This window comes from Manis pentadactyla, chromosome 9, assembly GCF_030020395.1.
Source record: "Manis pentadactyla isolate mManPen7 chromosome 9, mManPen7.hap1, whole genome shotgun sequence".
NCBI classification, from domain to species: domain Eukaryota; kingdom Metazoa; phylum Chordata; class Mammalia; order Pholidota; family Manidae; genus Manis; species Manis pentadactyla.
The window spans coordinates 6,271,696-6,297,294 of NC_080027.1; the positions used below are offsets into that span (position 1 = coordinate 6,271,696).

At 53.1% G+C, this 25,599-nt stretch overlaps 1 protein-coding gene across 1 annotated transcript in view; it reads left to right on the plus strand.

Annotated features, from left to right (window-relative positions):
• The window catches only part of LRP5 (LDL receptor related protein 5), a 104,219-nt gene that overhangs the window by 13,943 nt on the left and 64,677 nt on the right, over positions 1–25,599 (plus strand). The window contains exons 2-3 of the mRNA XM_036875759.2: positions 16,410–16,806; positions 25,230–25,427. Of these exons, the coding sequence (XP_036731654.2) occupies positions 16,410–16,806; positions 25,230–25,427 (595 nt within the window). The remainder of the gene's footprint in view (positions 1–16,409; positions 16,807–25,229; positions 25,428–25,599) is intronic.

The window sequence follows — 25,599 nt, forward strand, 5'->3', positions numbered from 1 at the left end:
GGGACCCTCCCTACCCTGTCAGCTTCCCCACTGACATCAGCAGAGGGAGCTTGGGCCCCGGGGCTTCACCCTCAGACTGAGGTCCCTGCTCCACCTGGCTTTCCTGCCCGGAGACGCGAATGGTCAGTGCCATCACCCAGTCTCCTGACCAGCCCTGCACCCAGTGGGTGCTCCACAGTAAGTGAGGGGTGCTGCCCTCCTGCTGGTGTGCCAGACAGGGTCTTCCAGGGCCACCTGGGGGCACACCCTGCAGCCCTCAGATCCCTGCTCTCTGGCCACAAGCCCAAGTGGGACCCTCCGTTCCCTCCTTGGCCTGGGCGGCTTCTGGCCTTCCTGACTTCCTGTTTTTGCTGGTAGCGGGGAGTAATTTAAGCCTCTAGCAGGTGTGTGCGACTGCTCCTGTGTGCGCTCTGACCCTCGGCCAGTGCTGATCTTCCGGGGAGCCTGAGAAGAGCAGTGCCTCTTCCTGCCTGTGACCCAGGCCCGTCTGCCCAGCCAGCCGGACCCCAGCCTCCCCGGATGACCTCTCCCTCGGGAAAGCATGGAGGCCTCTGCCCCTGCAGCATTTGCCTTCTGGGCCTGGTGGGTCATCCTTCCTCTGCTTCAACCTTCACATCCCCCCTGGAGGCAGGGAGGCCTGCTACATCTCCAAGACTTCTGCTGAGGCTCGGCGTGGTCGCGGGTTTGCAGAATTAACTGCCCTCCACCCCTGCGCTAGGCCCCATCACGGAGGAGACATGTAGCTCCAAGCTTAGAACCCCCTGAGGCACCCCCGAAGCCCATGTGGTCCCTGCAGGGGGCCCTGGGGAGTGTGGAGTCCCTCTCCTGGGTTGCTGTGTGGCTCTAGCGCTCAGCCCTGCAGCTGGGGACCCTGAGTCAGCCTGGGCCTTGCCTGGTGTCTCACAGGGAGGGTTATCTTCTGTGCCCACCCTGGCAGGTGTGGCACTGGGGTGGGAGACCCAGAGATGAGCAGGAGGGCTGTTGACTCTGGCCTGGCTCCCCTTCAGGGCAGTGCCCTTCCCGGACCAGCTGCCTCTGCCTGAGAAGGAGCAGCGGGGAGCACTGGCTGCTGTGTGCGTCTGTCCATTTCCTCCTCCTCCTGAGGACCGAGGGCTTGTCTTGGAACATGGGATGGGGTGTGTGGCCAGGTGTGGGGGCCATGGCCCTGAGGGGACAGAGCCTGAGGGACTGTGCTCCCTCCCGGGCCCTTGAGAGGGTCACTGCAGCTCCTGGGGGTGAACGAGCCTGCCTGGGTGCCGCTCCCTGCCCAACCCTTCTGCAGTGAGACCCGGGGTCCCTCGATTGTTCTGTGGGGCAAAATGAATGAGTTTCAAGGACTGTGGGAAGAACCGGGGCTCTTTGAGGTCCCCTCATCACTGACTAGCTGAGGGCAGGTTGCCTGGTCCCCTTGCACCTCAGTCCCCTCGCACCTCAGTCCCCTCGTTTGTGAGGTGGAGGGGCCATGGGACCACCTCCTGTGGGGACTAAGTGATGTCAGGCACGAGGAGCACCCACTGTGATGCAGAAAGTAGGGTCCAGCACGGAGAGACTGATGTGCCACCAGGCATGGAGTGGGGGCAGGGGTGCTGCTGCCGGTGTGAGCTGTGGGGACTGCATGCCATCTTCACTCTCCTGCACAGAGTCCCCACACCTGGAAGAGCTCACCTGGGGCCCTGTGGAACTCTGACGGGCTTCCCCGTTTTCTTAGGAACTCCAGACCCCACACGGAGCTCCATTCTCAAGATCCTCGGGAGCTGGTCTTCAGGTTGAACTTCATGGGCAGCCCCAAAACCCAGTACAGTATTTAGAAGCGAGCGGGGCTGGTTCCTCAAGGAATGTCGGCACCGTGAGAGGCTTCAACAGGGGCCAGGAGGCGGGAGGCTCAAAGCAAAGCATGGTGACAGCAGTTGGAGTTCTCTTCCATCTGGTGGTTCTGTCTGCCCACCGAGTCCTGCCTGAGGCAGGGGTGTCAGTGAGCCTGAGGTCTTCTGTTTGGTTCCTGGCGGTGGTGCTGGGGCCTCAGCACCCAGTGGCTGCTTTCTCCCAGGAACAGTAGATCATTTCAAACAGAGCCTCCCACTTTGCCCCGTAAAGAGGAGATTTTGTAGAGTGATGGTAAATTTGGCACGTCTTTTTTTTTTATTCTTTTTCTTTGCAACACTTAAAGGAAATAAAAGCTAGTACAAAGGTATGTTTGTTTCTGACATGTGTTTCCTTTCCCAGATGTTCTCTTCTCCCAGTTCCAAAATGCCTTCTGAGCTCAGTTCTCCAGTTTCCTCTCTGCAGGCAGAACAATGAGGTCCCTGTAACCGTGTGGGGAAACGCTGTTTTCCCGCCAGTGGGCGTGGGGGAGGGCTGGATGGTTCCACCTTCTCCCACCTCAGCGAGAGCGGCTGGTTCGCACCAGCCTGGTTAGAGGCCCTGGCTGTCTGCTTGCTCGTGATGGTAGTTTGCAGGGTGGCGCCTTTGAGGCACTGGTCTGTACCTTTGTTCTGATCCTTGAGTTTGCTGTGTGGCTGCGAGCTGAATTCTGGTGCCTGCATTGTGTCTGTGCTTCCCAGGACTGGGTACTACCTCTGTGACCTGAAGTTGATCTGGCCTCTCCCTCTTTTGGTCTTTTTTTGCATCAAATACCCTGTCCAAAGAGCAGGTGTCCAGGCCACAGTACCAGTGCAGAGCTGGCTGGAGAGCAGGCCGACCCAGGTGGGCATCACTGGAGTCCAGCGGGGCCTCGGGCTCCCCATGGCTGCTTGGCCTGTTGCTGCTTTTCTTGTGATGGGGCGGTGTGTGTGCTCTCGGGAGTGCACCCGTTCACACATGCACACACATGCATGCACATACACACAGTAGCCTTAGAAATTCCTTGATTTCCAGGGATAGTTGAGAGACCCACACAAGCTTGCGTTCAGGTTGGTTTTGTTATTGGTCTCCATTAAGAATGATCTCTGTGGGGTTGCTTTATTTGGGGCATACATTTAATGAAAATCTTTATTTTATGATCAATGCACCCTGCCTTAGAACACCTGAGATCAAACATCTGGACTTAAAAGACACAAATAGCTAACACTTATTGCACATTTACAGGATACCAGGCAGGTTCAGAGATGGTTGGCTGACTCATTTAACCCTTCCAGCTGCTCTGGAGGCTGGGTGCCGTCACTGTCTTATGTAGATGAGGAAGCTGAGGCTGGGAGAGCCTGGGGAAGATGCTCGGGGTCATGCAGGGACCAAATGTTGGCAGACTGAGGCCTCAGTGCCTCTCTCGCTGCTGGATTGTAAAAGTGTTTTCTCTCATCTTTAAAGAAAATCGGCTGAAGAGCCCCAGTGCATTTAATTAAGCGTGGTGCTGAGTCCTTGGCCCAGCCCTCAGTCTCCTCATTTAATGGATGAAGAACCTGAGGCCTGGAGTGGGTAGAGCTCCCAGAACTGCTGTCCAGTGTGGTCCACTTTCTGTGTGAACCTGCATGCATGGCCATTTGGTGCCTGTTTCCATGGGGCCTCAGGACCTGGAGAAAGCTACTGACATGCTTCCACCAGCACGGATGGCAGGGTCAGCCCCCTGGGTCCCCTAGTCTCTATCCCAGGACCTTTTCTCCTAATCTTTGCAGTGGCCTTGGGCCACTTCCGGGAGCCTGGTGGCCGGGAGCCATTGAGCTGAAATGGTATGTAATCAGAAAGCTATATTTTGTCAAAAATAAGAATGTTAGTAATGGGCTGGTTTCTGGCAAGACAAACTGGGACTCTGAAATACATATTTTTCCCTGCTTCACCCTAAACCTTCTAATTAGTGAAAACTCACATTTGCAGACGTAAATGAAATGTCATATTCCCTAAAAACTTGTCCTAGGTATCACTAGCATTGTAGGCAGAGGAGTGCATGCATGTGTGTGTGTGCACGTGTGTCTATGCGTGAGTGTCTATGTGCTTGTGTGTGCATGTGTGTGTGTGCCTGTGCATGAATGCCTGCATGTGTGCACATGCCTGTGTGTGTGGCAGTGCATGTGCATGCATGCATGCGTCTGCATGTGTGTGTGTGCTAGCGTGTATGAGAGGATGGGGAGAGAGAGGCAGAGGTGCCTACTGGGGAGCCCTACTCATCCATTTCTTTCCTTCTCAGGCTCCTGGGCCTCGGCTTCTGGAACCCCTACCTCTGTCAGTACCTGCGCGGCCACTGCAGTGAAATATTTATATTTGCCCAATTGAAACATAATTAGTAGAGAAAATGGCGTTCAGGGAGGAGCACTTTCCCTCACAGGAAAATCTCTGCTATATAGTGATCATAACTAACCCTGGCTTCCACCACCAACAGGCCCCACTAATGGGCTCGGCTTTGGAAAAGGCAGTCTGTCCCCGGTACCGGCCCCACCGCGGGATGTGTTGCCCTCTCTGGCGCTGGGACTGGATACCAGGCGGGGCTGGCGTGAACAGCTGTGGGAGCTCTGCAGCCTCTGGGACTGGATGCAAGGACTCAGCCTGGGGCTCTGGTCAGCTGGGTCCCTCTGGCTCCACGCCGCCCTGGTGGGGAGGGGGCAGCTTTCTTGTCAGTGTGGGCCAGCGCCTTGGGTGTCCGTTGTAAATGATGTCCCTGTAACCAGATGGTGTGGGGAGAGCGGGTTGCTAAGGCAGCTCTGCCAGCTCTGCCTCCGGCCGCGGTGTGGCCGTGGGAGCCCCCGGCCTTCCTGGACACTCGCCTTTTCTTTGAAAGGGGAGGTAGGGGCAAGTGTGCTGAGCCAGAGACCCACCAGCACCCTGGATCTGTAGTACCTCAGCTGACGTGTCCTATTCGGTTTTATTTTTCTGTTTTCCATTTCACTTTAACTCCAGGCCAGTGTTTTTTCAAAATGTGGCCCCTGGGTCGAAACAAAAAAGTGTTCTGTGATCAGATACACTTGCGAAATCCTGCGGCATAGAAAGTGAAGTAGGTTTCTTCACTGCAGGACTTCTCAGAACCTTTAAAATGGTAATTACATGCTGGGCTGTGTCCCCTTTACCTGGGCATGCCTTATAGGCTGGGAAGAGAGGGTGCTTACTGGTGTGTGAGCTGGGTGAGCCCAAAGTGATGGGTGACATCACCAGCATTCTTTACTGTCCCCCCGCTGCGTGTGTGGAGTGACCCAGCCGAATCTAAGGTCAGAGGAAGCTCCTGGCCACGCTCATCAAGGGATTTGGTGAGATTGGTCAACTTCCACGTTCTTTGAGGTGCATGTTGGTTGCCTTTGGGATTGTCCCCTCTAGCGTCTAGGGGTCCAGAGTCTAGAGTCCATATGGTGATGTGCAGCACCGTGGGGGGAAGTGGAGGGAAAAGCCAGCTTAGGGTTGGGGGGCTCTACCCCTACCCCTGCAAGTTGCATGCTGCGTGGCCTCAGCCTCTTGACCTGTTGGGGCTTCAGATTCCTCATTTGCTTGAAAAAAAAAGGATGAAATGGCTCCTCCCTCATCATGGGGGTCAGGAAATTAAGTTGGGTTAGGTAGAGAGAGGGTGGCTGGTGCACAGTAGACCCAACCAGATGCTGACTCCCTCCTCTGTCTGCCCTCCTAGGGTCTGCTGTCCTGTGTGGGTGGTGGGCTACACACCGGGCACTGGGGAGAAAAGTGGCTGCAGCTTGCAAGGTGGGGGCTCAGTGGCCACCTGGTGGTCATCTCTGGAGGAGTCCTTGGCTGGGGGGTGACCTTCTGCTGGATGGGTGTTAGGGTCACACAGTCACTCCCGGAAGGGGCCCAGGTCATTGGGCCAGGGTCAGGCCCCTAAATTGGCCTCTGGGGGCAGTGGGCTGCTCCAGCTGACACTGGCAGCCACGCAGGGGGCCTTCATTTGGTCCTGGCCTTGGCTGTCTCCCAGGACTCCCCAGAGTGGCTGAGCCCAGGCTCTCCCCGGAACGGGGGGCCTGTCCTGTCCTTGGCTCTGGCTGGAGTGTCTGCCCTCCTGCTCCAGGGCCACAGCCGGCCTCCTGCAGGCGAACAGCAGGGACCGCCAGGCTCCTCTCCCTGCTTGAGGAAGACCAGGACCCAGCACTAAGCTGCTTTGTCCTCTGAGGTGCCTGAAATAAGCCACTTGGTTCTCTATCTTTTGCGACTGATTTCTTCTTTCCTGCCCCACCCCCTAAACCTGCCCCTGTAGGTTTCCTGTCCGTCTGCTTCCCTGACCTTTGAAATGTGGTCCTTGCCCAGGAAACTTGCCTGGGCCTCAGGGTTAATTACCGCCTTCCTATAGGGCTGCGCTTGTGTGCACATGTGTCTTAAGACTGGGAGACCAGGACGCACCCTGGGGCAGCAGAAATGGGGGTGACTGAGCTGGGAGGAAGAGACGGGGACCCCTGGCCCGGCTGAGGTCTGGGGCGAGCATGTGGATGGATGAGCAGCCAGGGGAGGCGCGAGGCCGGCGTTGGGGGCACTGACTGGCGTGGCTGGGCCGGGACAGGGAGGGGGGACGGGACTGTTGCCGTTCTGTAGCTGGTGATGTGCACAGACCTCTGTGAATGCCCACAGCTCCCCTGTTAGCCCAGGTCAAGCATAGAACTTCCAGCGTTCTGGAAGTTTCCTGGAGCTGCTTCCCAGCCTTCTCCTGCCTGCCGCAACCCAGGAAGTACCCCTGGAGTTTTCTCTTTTCTGAACACCACCTCCCACCCCCCAGTTGTTGTGAAAGAAGCTCTTTGTCACCTGAGCCTCCTTGGTTAGGGAGAGGTAGGCAGCCCTTTGGATCGTGGGGGTCTTAGGCCAGCCAGCCGTGGCTACATCTGCCCTGGAATCAGAGCAAATCATGACATTTATAGTTTTTATGCAAATGCAAGTAGCTCACATGATGGATGGAAGGGTCATTACCTCATTATCATGATAGCACCTGGAGTGGGAAGGGCAGAAAGAGGCTGCCCAGCCTGAGGAGGTGGGGTGAAGTAGGTCCTGCCTGCGAGTGCAGACAACACGCTCAGGGGAGGCAGGCGAGCTGGTCGGGCTTGTGGAGGACCCCGGCTTTCACCTGGGCCGGGTGTGGAGACCGTGGAGGGTCTTGCAGGGGTAGGAATGGCTAAAGGCATGGAGGTGGAGAGGGTGGGGTCTGTGTAGAGGAGCCTGAGGCCAGGCTGGGGGACCAGGAAGAATTGGGGGGGATTCCAAGGTGGATAGATGGACAGGGGAGTCTTAGGAGAGCTGTGATACACAGCCAAGGTGGAAGTGGTTGGAGCAGGCTTGTTCCAGGCTCTGGGGTGTGTTACCCAGGATTCTCTGCTCAGCCCTTCTAGACCTACAAGTTTGAGTTTGCTGAGCTTTCCATAAAAGGAAGGACATCTGCTCAGTTAAAGGAAAATAAGCTTTTATTATTATTGTAAATGTCATGTCTCTCCTTTAGAATGTTTGGACAACTGCAGAATTGTGTCACTGAGTTGAGCCTGTCTCTGTGGGGCAAAGCCCGAGGGAGACGTGAAATTCTGTCACCGGAATTGTGGTCCTTGTAGTTGTGCGAGGCTTCACATGGCCACTGCTGCCACTGTGAGAGGCCAGCACAGGTGCTGAGCACCTCCCATGCGCTGGGTGCCAGGGATGGACCTTTGGGTGAGGAGTCCCTGCCTTCAAGGAACTGCCCACGTGAAAGTGAGTTTTGGTGTTTAATATTTCTTCTACCTTAATTAAGAAGGTTCCATGAGAGGCCGAGGCATCATTTTGCCAGGAATGCTGCTAATGGTACAGCAGTGAGCATCTCCAGGTCTATGACTTGGTTCTTTGTGAGCAAGCATATGGTTCTGGCACTTGGAAAGGAGGGCTTGGCCCTTTCCGAGCTCAGAGCTGGGGTGACTGCTTGTACTTTCGGGGACTGTGCAGACTCAGGCTCCTCCTTGATCCCCATCATTTAGCCAGATCAGCGCTTTTCACACATTTCCTTTTAGAGGAGAAATAGATTTTCCTGCCGGGACTGGGGGAGCCTTCCATGTTACCTGAAAGATTGCCCCCACGCCAGCCAAAGTGTCTTTGAAGTTTCATGTTTTATCATACGATTCGTGGGAATTTTGCAGTCTCTATTTTAATCACACTAGTTTTATTTTCCTTTAAATAATGGTTTGAATTTTAAAGTATTAAAGATTACATCTAAGTAGTAATATGTAAGACTGCCTGCAAAAAATAATACAACTTTACAGAAAGAAGACCTAAGTAAGTGTTCACGGGTAGGAAGGCAGGGTCATAGAGATGTCACTTTGCCCCAGATTGATCTATAGGTTCAGTATGATCCCCGGTTATGCTTTTCCTGTCCTTTCCTAGAGCATAAATGTTGGTGCCTAGCATTCGAGGAAGTGGGGTGAGGGGTGCCTCTGTGGAGACGTGGCCTGGGGCGCCCAGGATCTGGGAAGAAGGTGGAGATGGGGTGAGAGGTGGTGGGCAGCAGAGGCTCTGTGAGTGGTTGGGAGGTTGGTTATTTTGAGCAGATAAGTGAATATACTGACAGCCACAAGAGCCAGGTTTCCGCTTTGGAGAAGGTTCTGCCGAACATGGGGAATACAAAGTGTCCTAATGTGTACTTGGGGGAAACTATAAAATTGTAAGGCCTGCCACGCCTTCATGGATTTTTGCCACATGTACACACACACACACATGCGTGCACAGAAATAGATGTAGAAATAGTTAATAGGTGTGTGTGTACAAAAGCCAATGTATATACCTAGTGTTGATTCTCATTATTCACAGTAGGTATGTTCTGTAGCGTCTCCACAAATGCTGAATTAGCAAATACTGAACCATCATCACTGTCATGGGAAACGGGGTTGGGTTCCCATGAGTCACGTTTTTGTCTACCGATCAATACATTACCTTATCTCACATATTTCTGTTTAAAGACACCTTACTACCTGTAGCTGGCTCATTGACACTGAACTCGTGGTGTTCCTCTAACACACGTGTTTCCTCCGTCAGACACGTACAGCCTTCTTGCACTTGGGTGTGCTAGACAGCACTGCAGCACTACGCACGGGGCTGTCTTAAACAGTGAATCACCGACCGAAAGCTCAGAACTGTGAACAACGTAGCACCCACTAGACTGTAGAAGGGACACGTGTTTTCAGCGTGAGAGCAGACACTGGGCAGAGTCGTGCCATGTTGGGCAGCTCCATCTTCCTGCCTCTGTGGCACGTGCATGTCCAGGATGGTCAGAGATGCTCTGTGAATGTTGAGTTGGGGATTATACCTAAAATTCAGTGAATAGGTGATCTCTTAAATATGGAATCTGTGACTGAGGAGGATGGGCTGTGTGTGTGTATCTCGCTCTGCCTGCAGTAGAGAGGTCCCGGAAGCAGAGATTCCGGCCCAATCTAGGCAAGTTTGAACATCAAAATAAATGGGAACATTGATCTTAACCCATTTAATCAAGCAGGAATAGATGCATCTACACTGGCCTAAATAAATGAACAGTGTGTTGCGGACATGTCTTAATGACCGGCCAACTTAATTAAAAACAAAATCCCAGAGGAAGGTGGAAACTATACCTCTAAGTCGTTCTCTTTGGTAGCTTGTACTATTTTAAAGTATTTATTACATCGTAATTTTTAATATATATTGATATTTTAAGTTGTGCCAAAATACATATGACATGAGGTTTGCCATCTGAGCCACTTTAAAGTTTCCGGCTCAGAGGCATGTAGTACACTCACATCACTGTGCAACCATGACCAGTATCCACCTCCCATCATCATTTAATAAATGGTTAAAACCAGCCTTTTGCTGCTGCACACGGCAGTGCCTTAAGCATCAAAACTTGCCTAGACTGGGCCGGTGAGGGTCCCTCTCCCCTGGCTCTTGTGACCTCCTGGCATGTCCCCTCCATCCCTTGAGGATATCTCTGCTCTCAGGCACGATATGCTGCAGGTTTACACGTGCTTTTCCCCACCCCAGCCCTGGGGCTGACCGGCCCCTTCCCCGCGGAACGCCGGTGCCCCGAGTGCAGAGTGATCTTGGGCAGCCAGCACCTGGGCGAGCTCACGGCTGCTCGTAGTAACTGCTTCCAGGACCTCTCAGGAGGCAGAACGAGAGCCGTGTCCACAGTCTATCCCCCTAATTCGTAGACCCCATATTTGAGAGATTGTCTTGTGTACCTCCTGCTTATTCGGGAGCATATTTGCTTTTTCATATTGTAAAAACTTAAAATAAAATGCCATAAAAAAATCCCAAAAGAGGTTTTGTGGGACTTGGGATGAATGTAAAATGTGTAAGGGGGTGTAGTGGGCACAGGACAGTCAGGACATCCTGACAGAGGTAAAGCAGGAGGGCTGGCCGGTTAGGAAACCATCTTACTTGGGTCCGTGGTGCTGGCATAGGCCTAGACAAGTAGGCTGGGAGCAGCAGGGGAGGCGGAAGTGCACCTGGCATACCTGGAGGTGTGGTCCTGGCAGGAGGGTTGTCGGGGGGCAGAAGTTCAAGGAGGCTTGTGGGGCTTGTATGTGAATGCCCATATGAGAAACTCAAGCCAGAAGACACTCAGAGCCAGTGGGTGTCAGGGAAGTTGTGAGCCATCGTGAGCAGGATTGTCCAGTGCGGGGACGTACGTTGGTGTTGGGCCTGGGCATTCTTGGCATTCACTAAGCCTTGTTCGTCCTTTAAGGCTTCTGTCTTTCCTCCTCCAGAAGGCCTGCCAGGTCCACCCAACAGCCCCTTCTCCTCCAGGCGCCTCCTGTCCATGTTGCTCATCCGTCTTGTCTTCTTGCTTAGGTGGTGGTTCATGTGCCCATGTCTGTGCAGTGGGCATCCTGCCCAGCTAAACTGTAGGCTCCTTGCCTATGGCCCCATGCTGTCTTCCATTTCTTGGCCTTCCCCATAGGGCTGTATGTGACTGATAAGCCCACAGTTTGTGTCCAGGCTCCGGCCTGCCTCAGTGAGCAGTGTAATGCTTAGTGAGTGTTAGTAAGACGTGTACTGAAACTGTTGCTCATTCGGGGTAGTGGCAGACAGTTGGATTACCTTGAGTTGGGTTGTGTTTAGTGTAACCATGTGAACAGTGTAAAATACAGGCTGTTGGAATGGAAGCCCAGACATCTGCTGTGAATTCTCTACATAAATACTGGATATGCTTATGTGGGGTAAAGTGGGATTGTTGGCGTGAGATTATCAGACTCCTGAATCTACTGTGGTCGGGACTGGAAATTAATCACGAGTCCTGGTACCCAAGGATGAGGAAGAGAGCCGACCTTTGTCTGACACTGATTGGCCAAGGCTGCTGAGAGCATCAGACCACCTTGGAAATCAGGGGCGAAGGACCTGCCCCCACTCCAAGACGGAGGTACAGAGAACCCACAGGACGTGGTGGGTGTCCTGAAGGTTGTGCTGAGCAGGGCTCCGTAAATCCAGAGTCACAGAAAGGGTAATCTGTGCCTTATTAGAACAACTGGGAGATCAGGATGAAGGGAGAATGTCATGGGAAAGTTCAACCTGCTCAGGGCACAGTGGTGCCTTTTAAAAAATTAAAAACTTACTGAGATGAAATTCACAAAAATGGGACCATCTTAAAGTGAACAATTCAGTGGCATTTAGCACATTCACAATGTTGTCTTGCCCCACCTCCTCTGTCTAGTTCCAGAGCATTTCTGTCACCCCAGAGGGAAACCCCGCACCCACTCAGCATTCAGTCCCCCTGGGGCTCCCCATCCCCCTCCCACCAATCCACTGTCTGTCTCTGTGGAGTTGCCTGTTCTGGGCTTTGCACATGTGTGGAATCTGGGGACTTTTGTGTCTGGCCTCTCCATGTAGCGTAATGTCTTTGAGGCCCGTCTTGTGGTCATGTGTGTCCGGGATTCGTTCCTTTTTATGGCTGAACAGCATGCTACTGTATGGATGGGCCACCTTGTGTCTGTTTGTCCGCTGATGGCCATTTGGACTGCTTGCATCTCTTAGGTTTTGTGAAGAGCGCTACTGTGAATGTGCTTTACGAGTATTTATTTGAACCCTGTTTGGCGTGCCTTGGACGCGGTCCTTCGAGTGGACTTGCTGGGTTGTAGGGTCGTCCTGTGTGTGACTTTCTGAGGAACTGCCAGGTGCTTCCCACAGCAGTCGGTGGTGCTTTTTAAGCGTAGGTATCACTTCTTGCCTTACGGACGAGGAAACAGGCAGAGTGGAAATGAAACCTCACAATGCCCCAAATCTCACACCCGAGGCCAGGCTAGGGTTTGAACCCAGGCCTCCTGGGACTGGATGAATGAGACATTTAGTTCATTACAACCATGACCACCACACTGGCTGTTACTCATTAAGTGTTTAAAACATGCAGCTGCTGGGTGGACCCTTTGAGTGAACTGTGCCCCTTAAGCCTCACAGCCACTGAAGTGGAGAGACAGTGGTCACCCCCATTTCACAGGAGGCCAGGTCCGAGCCAGCCCTGCTCCGAGTATCACCCAGAGCTGGCTGTGGGCTCACACTTGGAGGGCCGACCCAGTCTGTCTGCCGTGTGATATGTGTCCTGAAAAAAAACATTTGCACAGATGATTTCATGGCAACATAATGGAATTCAAGGTTAAAACATTAGAAGTGTATTTACCCAGGAACTCAACAAGGTCATCTTTGCCTAATCTAGTCTCCTTTTCAGTCTTTGTCCCCACCTACTGCATTTTCATGGCTGCAGTTTTAGTACAAATCAGGGTTTGTAATTATGGGTGTGTGTGTGTGTGTGTGTGTGTGTGCGCGCATGAACGCACGCATGTGCGTGTTTTCATTTAACATGGTAACTTACGCATTTCTTACTACTTTAATGAATCCAAGTTTCCACTGAGAGAACAGTCTAAGTACCCAACATTGGAGACATTTCATTTGTTTATTTTTTCTTCTTACAAATAAGGTTGAAGCAAGTAGTGTGACTAGGATCTTTTCTTCTCTTGGTGATCCTTGGGGTGAAATTCCTCAGGGGTGACCCCAGGGGACAGGGTTTTCATGATCCTGACCACCAGACGTGGTGTTTTTGGAGAGGGTTGCCACCAGGTGACCATGTCTTTCTCGTGCTGGCCCCGTGTGGGTCCTGGCGCACAGTGGCAGCAGGGCCTCCCTGCTCTGGCTCTCAGCCTGTCTGCCCTCCCCGCCTCTAACTGCGAATCTTTCTTCTCACTCTCCCCAAAGCTCAGGCCTTGAGTCGATAGATGGTCCCTGAGTTGGAGTGACTTAGGGCAGGTCAAGTCAGTTTTCTCAGAGCTGCAGTCTCCTCTCCTGGGAAATAGCAGCTGAGACCCCTGACCACAGGGGTCCCCGGCACGTGGGCACACCGCCTGGCAGGGAGGAGCCTACAGGAGCAGCATCTTCCTTCTCCCACGTGCTTCACCCCAGGACCTCTGCACTGGCCGCTCCTTTGCTGGCTGTGCCCTCCCCTGACCTGGGAGTCTGCCCAGTTGTCACTTTCTCAGTGACACTGCCCTGACCACTTTATGTGAAATGGCACCCCTACTCCAGCTCTTGGGGCTGCTGTTTTCCCAGAAGGCAGTGTTGATGTGCCTTATCAGTCACATTGCTTATTGTCTGCTCCCCGCTGTAACGCAGGACAAGAGGTGGGCTCCTGGTCCCGTGCTCTCAGCTCTGTGCACGCTCTCTTTGGCTGCCTGTCCTGACAGCTTCCTCGCCTCTGCTCTGCCCTCCTCTGCTGGGCCTGCATCCCCTGGTCTCTGCGTCTGTCTCGCCCCGGGCCTCTTTCACCTATGGGAGAGGAGGGGCCTGAGGAGGCCCATCTCCTGCAAGGGCTCGGGGCCTTTTTAGCCAGGATACCCCAGGACCTGGGGGGGTCTGGAGGAGCAGGTGTGCCTGTGAACCCCCCCATGTGGTGGGCAGGTGATGTGGGTGCCTCTTAGAATGTAGGAATTGAATGTGCGGTGGTTTCTGATTGTCTGAGAACGGCTCCTCCTAGAAGATCCTGCCAGCCTGGCCGTGTGCCTGGGACCCCCAGACCTGCCTGTGGCCCGCCCGGCTCTCCAAGGCACGTCCCCCCCCCCCCTTGCATCCCAGTTGAGGAAAAGCACAGGAAATTGCAAACGACCTGCACCTTTGAAGGGCGCACCTGAACACCCAGAGTGTAAATGGGGTGAAAATGTGGTCTTTCCAGTTCAGGGAGAAAGAGCAGAGCAGAGCCAGGACTTCTTGTTCCCCGGGGCAGCTGCTGGGAGCTCCCCTCCTCCCCCTTCTCTCCCTGTTGCCGGGAGGGGTTCACTGGTTTCTGGCGACTTGCCACCCACACTGGGGGCGCCCCTTCCTCAGCGCTTCTCTTCCGGGCTGGAAGCGCCCGCCTGGTGCTGCTCAGCCGTGACCCCCCATGTGAATGCCTGGGGCAGCATTCCCTGTCACTGGCCCCAGAGAGGCTGATCGGGCCTGGAAAGGGAAGTCAGCGCACTTCTCCCTGCCAGCTTTAGCAAGGGGTTCTCAGGCTGGAGAGGGTGCACCCTGGTGGGGGGAGGTCACAGGGCCTGGGGGACAGCACCGGATGTGCACACTTGTGTGTGTCTGTTTCTGGGGAAAGGATCAGCTTATCAGGCTTTGTGAGCCCCGAACGTTAAGAACTATGGTGTGGAATTTTGACTCCACAGGCCTGGGCGGGTCATGCCTTTGCTGGGTGAGCGGCCGAGCCAGGGAACCTTGCCGCGTGGCACCTCAGGGGCCGGGGAATGGAAGCCTCACAGGCTGAACGGATTACTGGTGGTCACGAGCAGTGGGTGACGCTGGATGGGACCATGGTCCGAGCACACCAAGTCACCCTGGCTGTGCCGTGGGGTGTCTTTGTGACAGCTCTGCCTGCTGGCGCCTCTGTGCCCTCAGGGTCCCACATGTGACCCTGTTCCCTGTGAAGTCCCCCTGCCTTCGGTCTAAACTGACTCTTCCTCCTCTGAACGTTCTGGACCCTCCCTGATCTTGGCATCCCTCCCCCCTCACTACCTTCTGTGGACAGCCGGCGATCCTCAGATGGTACCAAGTGTCAGCCAGGCTTCCACTGTGGGTGTCACCCCAGCTCTGCCAAGACTCTGGCTGGGGGTGGGAACCCGTTCCTTCTGGGCAGTCCCCCTTTCCCTTTTCACCTCTCATGGGCAGAGGTAACTCATGTCTTGAAATTTGGGGTGCTGCAGGCTGGGTAGGGCGGATGAGATGCATCCACAGAGCAGGTTCTGTATGCTGGCTGGGGCAGGGGCAGGGGTTTTCTTAGATGGGCAAACGAGCCCTCCTGGAGTGCAGGCTCCACCGGACCCCTCGGCCTGTTGGGGAGGATTCTTGTGAGCAGCTGGGGAAATAGGGAAAGTTCTGTTTTTAATTTTGAATAACTTTATTGAAGCACCTATGCATGAAAAGTGATGCATTTTTACAAACTGAGTATACTTGTGCAGCCAGTACACAGTGGGTGTTCCAAAGTGCGAGGCCTTTGACCTCTGCTGTGCAGGATCCTCTCGAAGCCTTGTCTGCCCCTTCTGTAAAGTGGGCATGGTGTCATTCACACCCCAGGCCTGTGCACAGGATCCCCAGGAGGCTTAGTGAGAGACCCATACAGCTCCGAGTACTTGGTGAGAACTGCTGAGAACTGTCAGCCTGCGATGACCTGTGTTCTTTATTTTCCACTTGCATATGCTTGGCGCAGGGAGGGCCGAAATTTGGGGACTGATAGTCTTTGGTGGTGATCTCCACCTTGGAAGAGGCCAGGATGCCCAGCTCATATGTAATTGTAATATCCCATTGTTTGATTTTTGTAATGTCCTTTCCTGCCACAAAGGGCTGTGGACTGATGTGGTGGTGGTGGGAGCAGCAGAGCCCCAGAGATTGTCCTGACCTTGAATCCTCCTCATTTCCTCAGGCGGGGAGGGGCCGGGGCTTGAGCCAGGTGCCTGCCCTAGCAGCCTGACCTTACTCCAGGTGGCGTAGGGAGGGACCAAAGGGGTTGGAGCTGAGGGATGGTATTCCAGAGTGGGAAACCGAGGCCATGGTCTCAGCAAGGGGCCTGAGCTCACACGGTGGTCCAGGAATTGTAGGGGGATCCTGAAGCTTTATCTGGCATGGGCTTTGGGTGTACCAGCCCGGCCTCCACCAGAGCCTTGCCCTCATACCCCTTCCCTTGTGTCCAGTGGAGGAAGGAGATGTAACCGTACCACTGCAGCCCCCAGAGGACCAGTGTGGCTCGTGAAGCGTCCTTGCACAGGGTAGTCGGCACAGCAGGAAGAAGTACCAGGCCCGGGCGGGATGACCAGCAGCCCTTGGTCTTGTTGGAAACAGCAGCTCCATTGCTGCATTGAAAGAGCCTGTGAACGGCAAGGCGTGGGCCTGCCTGGGCTTCTTTCTGGCGGCACCTTGGGGAGTGGAAGGAAGGGGCAAGCAGAGGGCTTTAGACACAGGCCAGGCAGGTGCCGGGAGGGGTCCAGCACATAGCCCCCTGTCCTGGGCTGCATGGCCGAGGCTGGACCAGTGGCCCTTATGGTTTGCTTCTGCCCCAACAGCCTCACCGCTCCTGCTGTTTGCCAACCGCCGGGATGTGCGGCTGGTGGACGCCGGCGGGGTCAAGCTGGAGTCCACCATTGTTGTCAGTGGCCTGGAGGACGCGGCTGCGGTGGATTTCCAGTTCTCCAAGGGAGCTGTGTACTGGACGGACGTGAGCGAGGAGGCCATCAAGCAGACCTATCTGAACCAGACGGGCGCCACCGTGCAGAACGTGGTCATCTCTGGCCTGGTGTCTCCTGATGGCCTGGCCTGTGACTGGGTTGGCAAGAAACTGTACTGGACAGACTCGGAGACCAACCGCATCGAGGTGGCCAATCTCAACGGGACATCCCGGAAGGTCCTCTTCTGGCAGGACCTGGACCAGCCACGGGCTATCGCCTTGGACCCCGCTCACGGGTAAGCCAGTGGCCTCTCCTCTTTGGCTGGGTGGTGGGGGCCGGGGGCAGGGGGGCTCATGATTTCCTTCTGGAATTTACTTGAGCTCAAGTAGTTTCTTCAGAGAAAACCTGGCAGTCCTAAAATGAGTTATGCCAGAATTTGTTGTTGAGAATTGTCTGCCCTTGATATTCTGTAGTCACTAGTCTTTTCTAAATGACTTCAGGCCTCTGCTCAAATGTCATTAGGGTCTTAGGCACGGGATGTGCTGGGCTGTGGATCTGAATGCTTAAATATTCTGTTGCATGTGTAACAGCATCTGAGGAGGTGCAGACACTCAGGTAGAATTTGCACCTTTACACCCTCCTCAGTGCATTAGCTGGTGACAGTGGAGAAAGTGAAACTCCTTGTCCAGCACTTGCTGGAGGAGCATTTCTCTGGTCTGTTCTGGAAGCCCTCTGCTCCCCTCTGCTGCTTGGTCTGGCTGAGCTCACTATGACGCATGAGGCTCAGGGTCCAGTCATGTGATCCAGGTGGGGTTTGTGAGTGATGGTAAAGCTACGAACATGCTCAGAGTTGAAGGCTGGGAAGGAGAGGTCATGGGGATATGGCTGAGCTTCACTGGCCAGCCCGCTGAGGTTCATTCCAGACTTTTCTGAGTGGAAGCTGTTTGCTCAGTCACCCACCTCTGCCCTCAGCCTGGGGGCAACATACCCTTGACCTGCTGGCAGCCCCGAGCCCACTGCCATGTCTGTCTGGCTCTCTGCTGGTTCCTTCGGGAGAGATGGCTCTCTGACACCTTGAACAGAAACACAACAGGACCCCTGGTCCTGATGGCCACCAGCTCGCTATTGCCCCTAGCAGTGCCCTTCTCCACCCTGGGGGTGACTTGGGCTGTGTGGCCTGCAGACCAGACAGGAGGAGCCTGGTAGCCTGCCCTGGGGTGGGTGGAATGGGTTGGAATGAGGGCCATGAGGCAGAGGCCTGTCCCACCTAAGGCTGGTGTTTGGGCAGCTCAGGCAATGGGTGGGGTGAGGGGTATGTCAGGGGTACTCAGTGTATTAGACTGGCTTCTGACGTCGAGAGAGGAGCTGGCTGTTTTGTGTAAGAGCTGAGTGTGTGTGTGTGAATGCACATGCACACAAGTATGTCTGAGCCACTGAGTGTGAGGATGGGAGGCATGCGCTCATGTGAGTGTGAGGTGCATCAGGGTGCATACGGTTGGTTGGGGTGGGATTTACAGCCCCAGTGTTTGAGTTGCTGAAGTAAGGCCAGACGAGCCTGGTACCCACCACCAGAGGGATGTCGCAGCATCCTGAGGGGCCATGTCAGTCAAGGTCGAGGTCCTTCCAGTGACTCTTCCCTTAGACCCCTGTCACCCCACCTCCAGGTGGGCTGAGCTGCCCATAGCTGCCCTGGGGCCAGGCTGACCATCTTGGACAGTCTCTGCCCTGGTAAATGGATCCTGTCTCAGGCCTCTCCTGTGCCTTCTGGGAGGTGTTGGCTGGCATGGCCGTCTCCCTGGCTAAGAGGGGGCATGTGCCAGCAGTGGGAGATGCCAAGGGGAGCAGTCTCGGGACCCTAATGACACACTATGGGGAGAAGACTTTGAGTGGATAGTATGTCTGAGATGGGCACGTACCACGGAGGAGGGTAAAGCAGGGCCTGAGGACAGGGAGGGCGAGGTGAGGGGCTTCCCATCATAGGTCAGGAGCCTGGGATGTTTGAGCAGAAACCTAAAGCAGATGAGTGCGAGAGCCATGCAGCCATCTGGAGGAGAGTATCCTAGGCGGAGGGAATGGCCAGTGCAAAGGTCCTGAGGTAGCAGGAGGCTGGGCCTGTTGGAGGGGCTGTGGTGTGGTGGCAGGGACAGATCCGGTTTTGAGTGGAGGAGGCCCGGGTCTGACTCATGCTTAAGGGGATCCCTCTAGCTCTAGGAGTGGGACTGGAGTTTGGGGGCAGCGTCAGGGAGCTGCATTAGGACTGTTGTGATCCCGGTGATAGAGGACGGATGCATAGATGGGGAAGTTAGCGGTCTGGGGGTGAGAAGTGGCCAGATTTGGGATCTGTTTTGAAGGCAGAACCATATGAGTTTGCTGGAATTCGGCATGTAGTTTAGAGAGAAAGACAAAAAACAAGCACCTGGTGCTGCTCTGTGCCTCGGTGCCCCCATCTGTGTAGGGGCGTGACCATGTCACGTGTCCAGCCCAAAACACCAAGAACAATTAGTGGCTTCAGTAAATGTTAGCTGTTATACTAAAAGCTGTTGTTATACACCAGCTGCAATGAGTCCCCGTGTCTGTGCACAGATTTCTCTTTTTCCTTCCTCACGGCCTGTCGCCATCTTGGCTGGGAGGTGGTTGGTACCAGCTGAGGGCCGTCTTCTCCCTGCTCGCACCTCAGCTGGCTCTGCCTGGACCGTCCTAGGCAGCTGGTCGGTCTCTGGCTCTGGCTTCCCCTATTAAGTGTCTGAAATCCTTTCTGATCTTGCCTCTGAATTCTCCCTGGATCTCCTTGGGATCACCCCCCGCCCCCTGGGGCAGCGTTGACTCTGGGGTTGATTCCCTGGGCAGGACCTCTGAGTCCCCAGCTTCCCACACCCCTTCCCCTGCCCCAGTGATGTGTCTGACGATGGCGGAATGAGAACAGTCTCCCACTCAGCAAACTGAGTGAAGGCGCAAATGCCGGACTGAAGGCCCCAAGTTCGTCTGTGAGTGTGGTTGAGGTTTGAGGTGCCTGCTTTGTGTCTGTAGGCACCACACTGGCAGGAGGGAAGGATTCCAGGCTGGTGCACAGGAGCCACAGGCGGCACCCCCACTCGCCAAATACCGATCTGAGTAGTGGTCCTTGTCATGAGTTTGAGCTGAGTGCTGGAGATGGGACTCTGTGCTGAGAGTGGGGACAGTGGCTGCTGGCACGATGTTGCAGAGAGCAGCTTTGCCTCTTCCACTGGAGCCTCTGCCGTCTCCTCATGGCCCTCTGATGCTGTCTCCATGGGGTCTTCCCCAGGCGAGAGGATACATGCCTCAGATGTCGTCAGTCTGAATGGTCAGGGCAGCGTGCACGTGACCAAGAGCCCCACAGCCAGAAGGACCCATGGACCCCAGAGACTGGACTTGGGGTGGTTTGAGCAGCGTAGGTAGCAAAGTGCGGGTGTCTAGGCTGGCGGAGGGTGGGGAAGGAGATACATCATTTCCAGGTGCCCACGGGTGGCAGGTAGGCTTGGGGAGCACCCTCTGGCCCTGAGTATCTAGGGCCGGCCCTGGGGGAGGCCCAGGCCTGCAGCAGCCCCTGGGGCCTTGCAGTGGCTCCGGGGTCTCAGGATGAGCAGGGATGAAACCCAGCCCCTTCTTTAAAATGCAAAACGGCCCTTCCCTAAATCACACACAAGCACAGCCCCGGCCTCTGCGCAGGGACAGGCTGGAGCACTTCCCTTAGGAAGTTGATTTTCCTCCGTGGAATTTGGCTGGCCTGTGGCGGTGTTCAAGATTCTGGGAGAGCACGTCCATGCCAGCCAGTCTCTGGTATCGGAATGGCTCGCAAATTCCCCATTTAAGGAAACCAGCGGGCCTCTGTTATGAAACTCGGGGGAAGGAATTTGAATTATGCTCCTCTTGGAGGTCCTGAGCCTTCCCATTTTCCAGCCTTTGCCGTTGGCCGTGGTGGAGCATTCAGAGCGGGCAGGAGTGGCCTGCACCCAGAATCAGCCTCTTCATACCAGCCGGGCAGGCGGCCGGAGAGCTGGGCCCCTTCCAGGCTGCTGGGGGTGGGAAAGTTGGCAAAGGAGACGGCGGCCCCCAGCTGCCAGGAAGGCTCCCTAAGACCCCGTGCCCGCTGGCAGCAGGATGAGTCACATGATGGCCGGGCTCTGGCCTCACTTGGAGAACCCTGCGCCCCCAGGGCCACTGGCATGTGACAGGGGGAAGGGCAGCCCTCGGGGCCTCTGTCCGATGGGAATAGTGATTCCCGCTTCCTATGTGCCATGCTCTGGGGAGAGTGCAAGGGGCTGTTCGGAGAGGGGTTCCTTGTGAAGTGTGCCCTCTCCTCCAGTCTGTGCCCACTGGGGAGCTTGGTGACAACCGCTGGGCGTGGTTGCCACTCGCCGCCTGTGGCGAGGAGGGCACGTTTTGTACAAAGCCCCTGAGAGCTCATTCTCCTTAATCTTGTCACAACCCCTCCAGCTGGTGGCAATGGCACCAGCTCCGAAATGACAGCCCTTTGGGAAAGCTGCATGGCTTCACAAGTGGGGGGCCCCTCCAGCGTCTGTCTCCTGTGGCTGCAGAGTACTGTGGTGGGGAAGGTGGCGGCTGTGTGCCAATCACTTTCCCTCTCCCATTGGGTGGAGACCCCCACGGGGCAAAGCTGGCTTGTCCTCTCTGTGTCCCTGATGACCATGCTGGTCCCTGAGAACAGCGGTGCAGGGTCTGCTGAAGTGGGGTGATGTTTACCTCTGCAGAAGTGGAGCCAAGGGCCTGTGGGGACTTGCCTGGGCATGGAGAACCACAGCCTGAAAAGAGTCTGGCCCACAGAAGTAGGATATCTGAGAAATGACACTGGTCTCAGACTCTTGCAGGCCCCAGGCTCTCCTTTCTGGATTTGCTGTCCCTGGCAGAATGGCACAGGGAACCCCTGGAGCCCCCTCACTTGCCCAGTTGGGTGCCTGTCTTTAAAGCAGTCACCAAGGCTGAGGGTAGTGGGATTTGCTGACTGGCCAGGACGCATCTGTGCCCACCCCTGGAGGAGGAGAGGTGTGGGGACTGTACCACCTGGGGACCTGCATGGACCACGCGTGGGAGCAGAGCTTCTCACAGGGAAATCCAGGCAGCGTCCTCCTACACTGCAGAGAGATGCAAGGTAGACAAAATAAAATAGGTCTGTTGCCCCTCGTGTCCTGTGGCCATCCGCAGCCAACCTGGATGGACCTGAAGGACTTGTGCTCCAGGCTGGTGTGGCTCCCCTCCACTCTCCACTGGAGAGCAAGCCCAGCCCCCACGCATATGCTACAGGCACCCCGCCTGCAGACCTGGGCACACAGGCCCTAGCAGGGTTTGACCCTGTCACTTGGGATGCCTGGTATCACAGCATATTGTCTCCACTCACTTGGTGGGGTATGAAATACGGAAGCCTGTAGGAAGGTGGTGGTTTCTCATGGATTGTGTGGTGCCTGACCCTTGCTGGAAACTTGAGAACGCGGATAAGCTGAACCAAGTCCCTCATAAACCCACCCAGGCATAACTGCTGTTATTATTTCAGTGTATACCCCACTTACGTGTGTTTTTTTTTAATCAACTATTTTTTAAAAGCAGTTTTAGATTTGCAGCAAAATTGAGGGCAAGATACAGAGAATTCCCTAGATATATCCACGTACATTCCTTGGGTTTTGACAGAGATTGAATGTCATGTGTCCACGATGATAGCATCACACGGAGCAGTTTCACTGCCCTACTGATCCTCTGGGCTCCACCTGTTTGTCTCTCCCTCCCCAGCCCTGCAGCCCCCTGATCTTTTTATAAAGCTGTCCATAGTTTTGCCTTTCCGACTGTCATGTGGTTAGAATCATACAGTATGTGCCTTTTCAGATTACCTTCTTTTTTTTTTTTTTCTATTCTTTTTTTTTTTTTTTTTTTTAATAATTATTTTTTATTGAAGGGTAGTTGACACACAGTATTACATTACATGAGTTTCAAGTGTACAACACAGTGGTAGAACATTTATATACATAATTCTAGGTTCCAGCTATCACCCTACCAGGCTGTTACAATATCTTGACTATATTCCTTATGCTATACCTTACATCCCGGTTACTAATTTATTTTACCATTGGAAGTCTGTCCTTTTTTTTTTTTTTGTGAGGGCATCTCTCATATTTATTGATCAAATGGTTGTTAACGACAATAAAATTCTGTATAGGGGAGTCAATGCTCAATGCACAATCATTATTCCACCCCAAGCCTAATTTTTGTCAGTCTCCAATCTTCTGAGGCATAACAAACAAGTTTTTACATGTAGAACAAATTCTTACATAATGAATAAGTTACATAGTGAACAGTACAAGGGCAGTCATCACAGAAACTTTCGGTTTTGCTCATGCATTATGAACTATAAACAGTCAGTTCAAATATGAATACTCATTTGGTTTTTATACTTGATTTATATGTGGATACCACATTTCTCTCTTTATTATTATTATTTTTAATAAAATGCTGAAGTGGTAGGTAGATACAAGATAAAGGTAGAAAACATAGTTTAGTGTTGTAAGAGAGCAAATGTAGATGATCAGGTGTGTGCCTGTAGACTATGTGTTAATCCAAGCTAGACCAGGGCAATAAAACATCCACGTATGCAGAAGATTTCTCTCAGAACGGGGGGGTGAGGTTCTAAGCCTCACCTCTGTTGATCCCCAATTTCTCACCTGATGGCCCCCCTGCGACTGTGCCTGTCTTAGGTTGTTCCTCCCTTGAGGAATCTTACCCGTCTCTGGCTAACCAGTCATCTTCCGGGGCCATACAGGGAAATGTGAAGTTGGTAAGTGAGAGAGAAGCCTTATTGTTTGAAAAAGTTAGCTTTTTACTTCTTTGCATATTTATGCCCTGTGGCTTCTATGCCCAGCATTTGTCTTGAGGTATCTTTACCACTTGGAAGAATTATGATACTCGGTAAATTTGATATGAGGCACGAATTCTATTTAAGGGTTGTAATTAGGAAGGAAGAAGAAAAGCTATAGAAGTAGCAGGCGGAAGAAAACATGGGAAGATTGATTATTTCTTTGATATATCTTCTTGTAGAGTAACTTCAGCATGTATAGGTTTTAAGCTACTACTTAAATTGCACACACACATTAACATAATAGGAGTATAGTTACATAACCAAAGCATATCTGTAATTACCAGCCATCTGCAGTGAAACCAAGAAAACCAGTTAGGCACCTTAGGCATTTGTGAAAACTTATCTATGATATGGTGGATATTGTCCAAATGAACTTGAACAGTCTGAGAGAAATCAGACAAATTAAAACAACCCATTCCTGGGGACTGTTCACATGCCATATGTTCTTTTAACAATAAATAGTTTGTAGTTGTAAGACTTTGGAGCGCTACAATTTGCACTTCTCCAAATTCTTGGTTGAGTTCCAACAGTATAGATCCAGTCCAATTTTGTTGTTTTACTGTATGCACAGGCCAGCTTAGATATCTCCTTCCTCATTCCCATGGCAGGTCCAGGAACTGGTGGGATGAGTGCATCTACAGCTGTAGCAGTGCGTGGATCTTTGTTGGGGTTTTTTGATGATCATCTTCTGGCATGAGTCTTCCAGAGGGTGCAGATGTTGGAAGTTCTTTTTCATATCGTATCTTAGTTCATTTTCGGGGTAGCCCAATTAGGCTTTGATCCTCTGTATAAACACAAACAGACCCTTTGCCTACACTTTTATATGCCCTTTATACCCTTGTGTAGAACTCGTTGGAGGTTACCACACAGGAACTGCCCTTTTTTTTTTTTTTTTTTTTTGCTATCACTAATCTACACTTACATGACGAATATTATGTTTACTAGGCTCTCCCCTATACCAGGTCTCCCCTATAAACCCCTTTACAGTCACTGTCCATCAGCATAGCAAAATGTTGTAGAATCACTACTTGCCTTCTCTGTGTTGTACAGCCCTCCCTTTTCTCCTACCCCCCCATGCATGCTAATCTTAATACCCCCCTACTTCTCCCCCCCTTATCCCTCCCTACCCACCCATCCTCCCCAGTCCCTTTCCCTTTGGTACCTGTTAGTCCATTCTTGAGTTCTGTGATTCTGCTGCTGTTTTGTTCCTTCAGTTTTTCCTTTGTTCTTATATTCCACAGATAAGTGAAATCATTTGGTATTTCTCTTTCTCCGCTTGGCTTGTTTCACTGAGCATAATACCCTCCAGCTCCATCAGATTACCTTCTTGTACTTAATACTCCCCCATGTCTTTCCATAGCTTAACAGCTCATTTCTTTTTGGCGCTGAATAATAATCCATCCTACGTGTTTTTAATTGCCTTTTAGATATTCATTTGCTGCACTTTCATAGTAGTACAAAAATAAAAAATGACCCAAACATCCAGACTGTAGTCATTAAATAATTTGCCATATGTGTATCACCATTCAAAGAAAAAGGAAGATTTCTATTCGTAAAAAAAGAGGGTACCCAGAATATATTGGTAACTGAGAACAAGTTGGAAATAGTATGTTTTGATTACCCAACTTTGTTTACAAATTAATATTACTAGCCACTTAGAAAAAAAATTGAAGCAGTAATACTCCAGGCACTAAACACTGGTTATCACTGGTGGGTGAGACTTTAGGGCAAATTCCCTGTCTCTGTTGCATATGTTTGCATTTGCGTGGACAGAAAATGAAGGAAAAAAACAGGTCTGTGTCAGCTCTCTCTCCTCATACCTCTGCCGTCCTCATTAGGTACATGTACTGGACAGACTGGGGTGAGACACCCCGGATTGAGCGGGCGGGGATGGACGGCAGTACCCGGAAAATCATCGTGGACTCGGACATTTACTGGCCCAATGGGCTGACCATCGACCTTGAGGAGCAGAAGCTGTACTGGGCCGATGCCAAACTCAGCTTTATCCACCGTGCCAACCTGGACGGCTCGTTCCGGTAGGTCCCCGCCCTGTTGTGGGCTCCCCATCTCCCCTGCAACCTGGCTGCCACCAGGGCTTCGGCCAGTCCAAGCTGAGTGTTGGCAGATGAACCTTCTTAACTCGAGCCCATAGTCTCGTGTCAGAAACCTTGGGGACCTGAAGAATTAAGGATTTTTCAGAACTTAGAG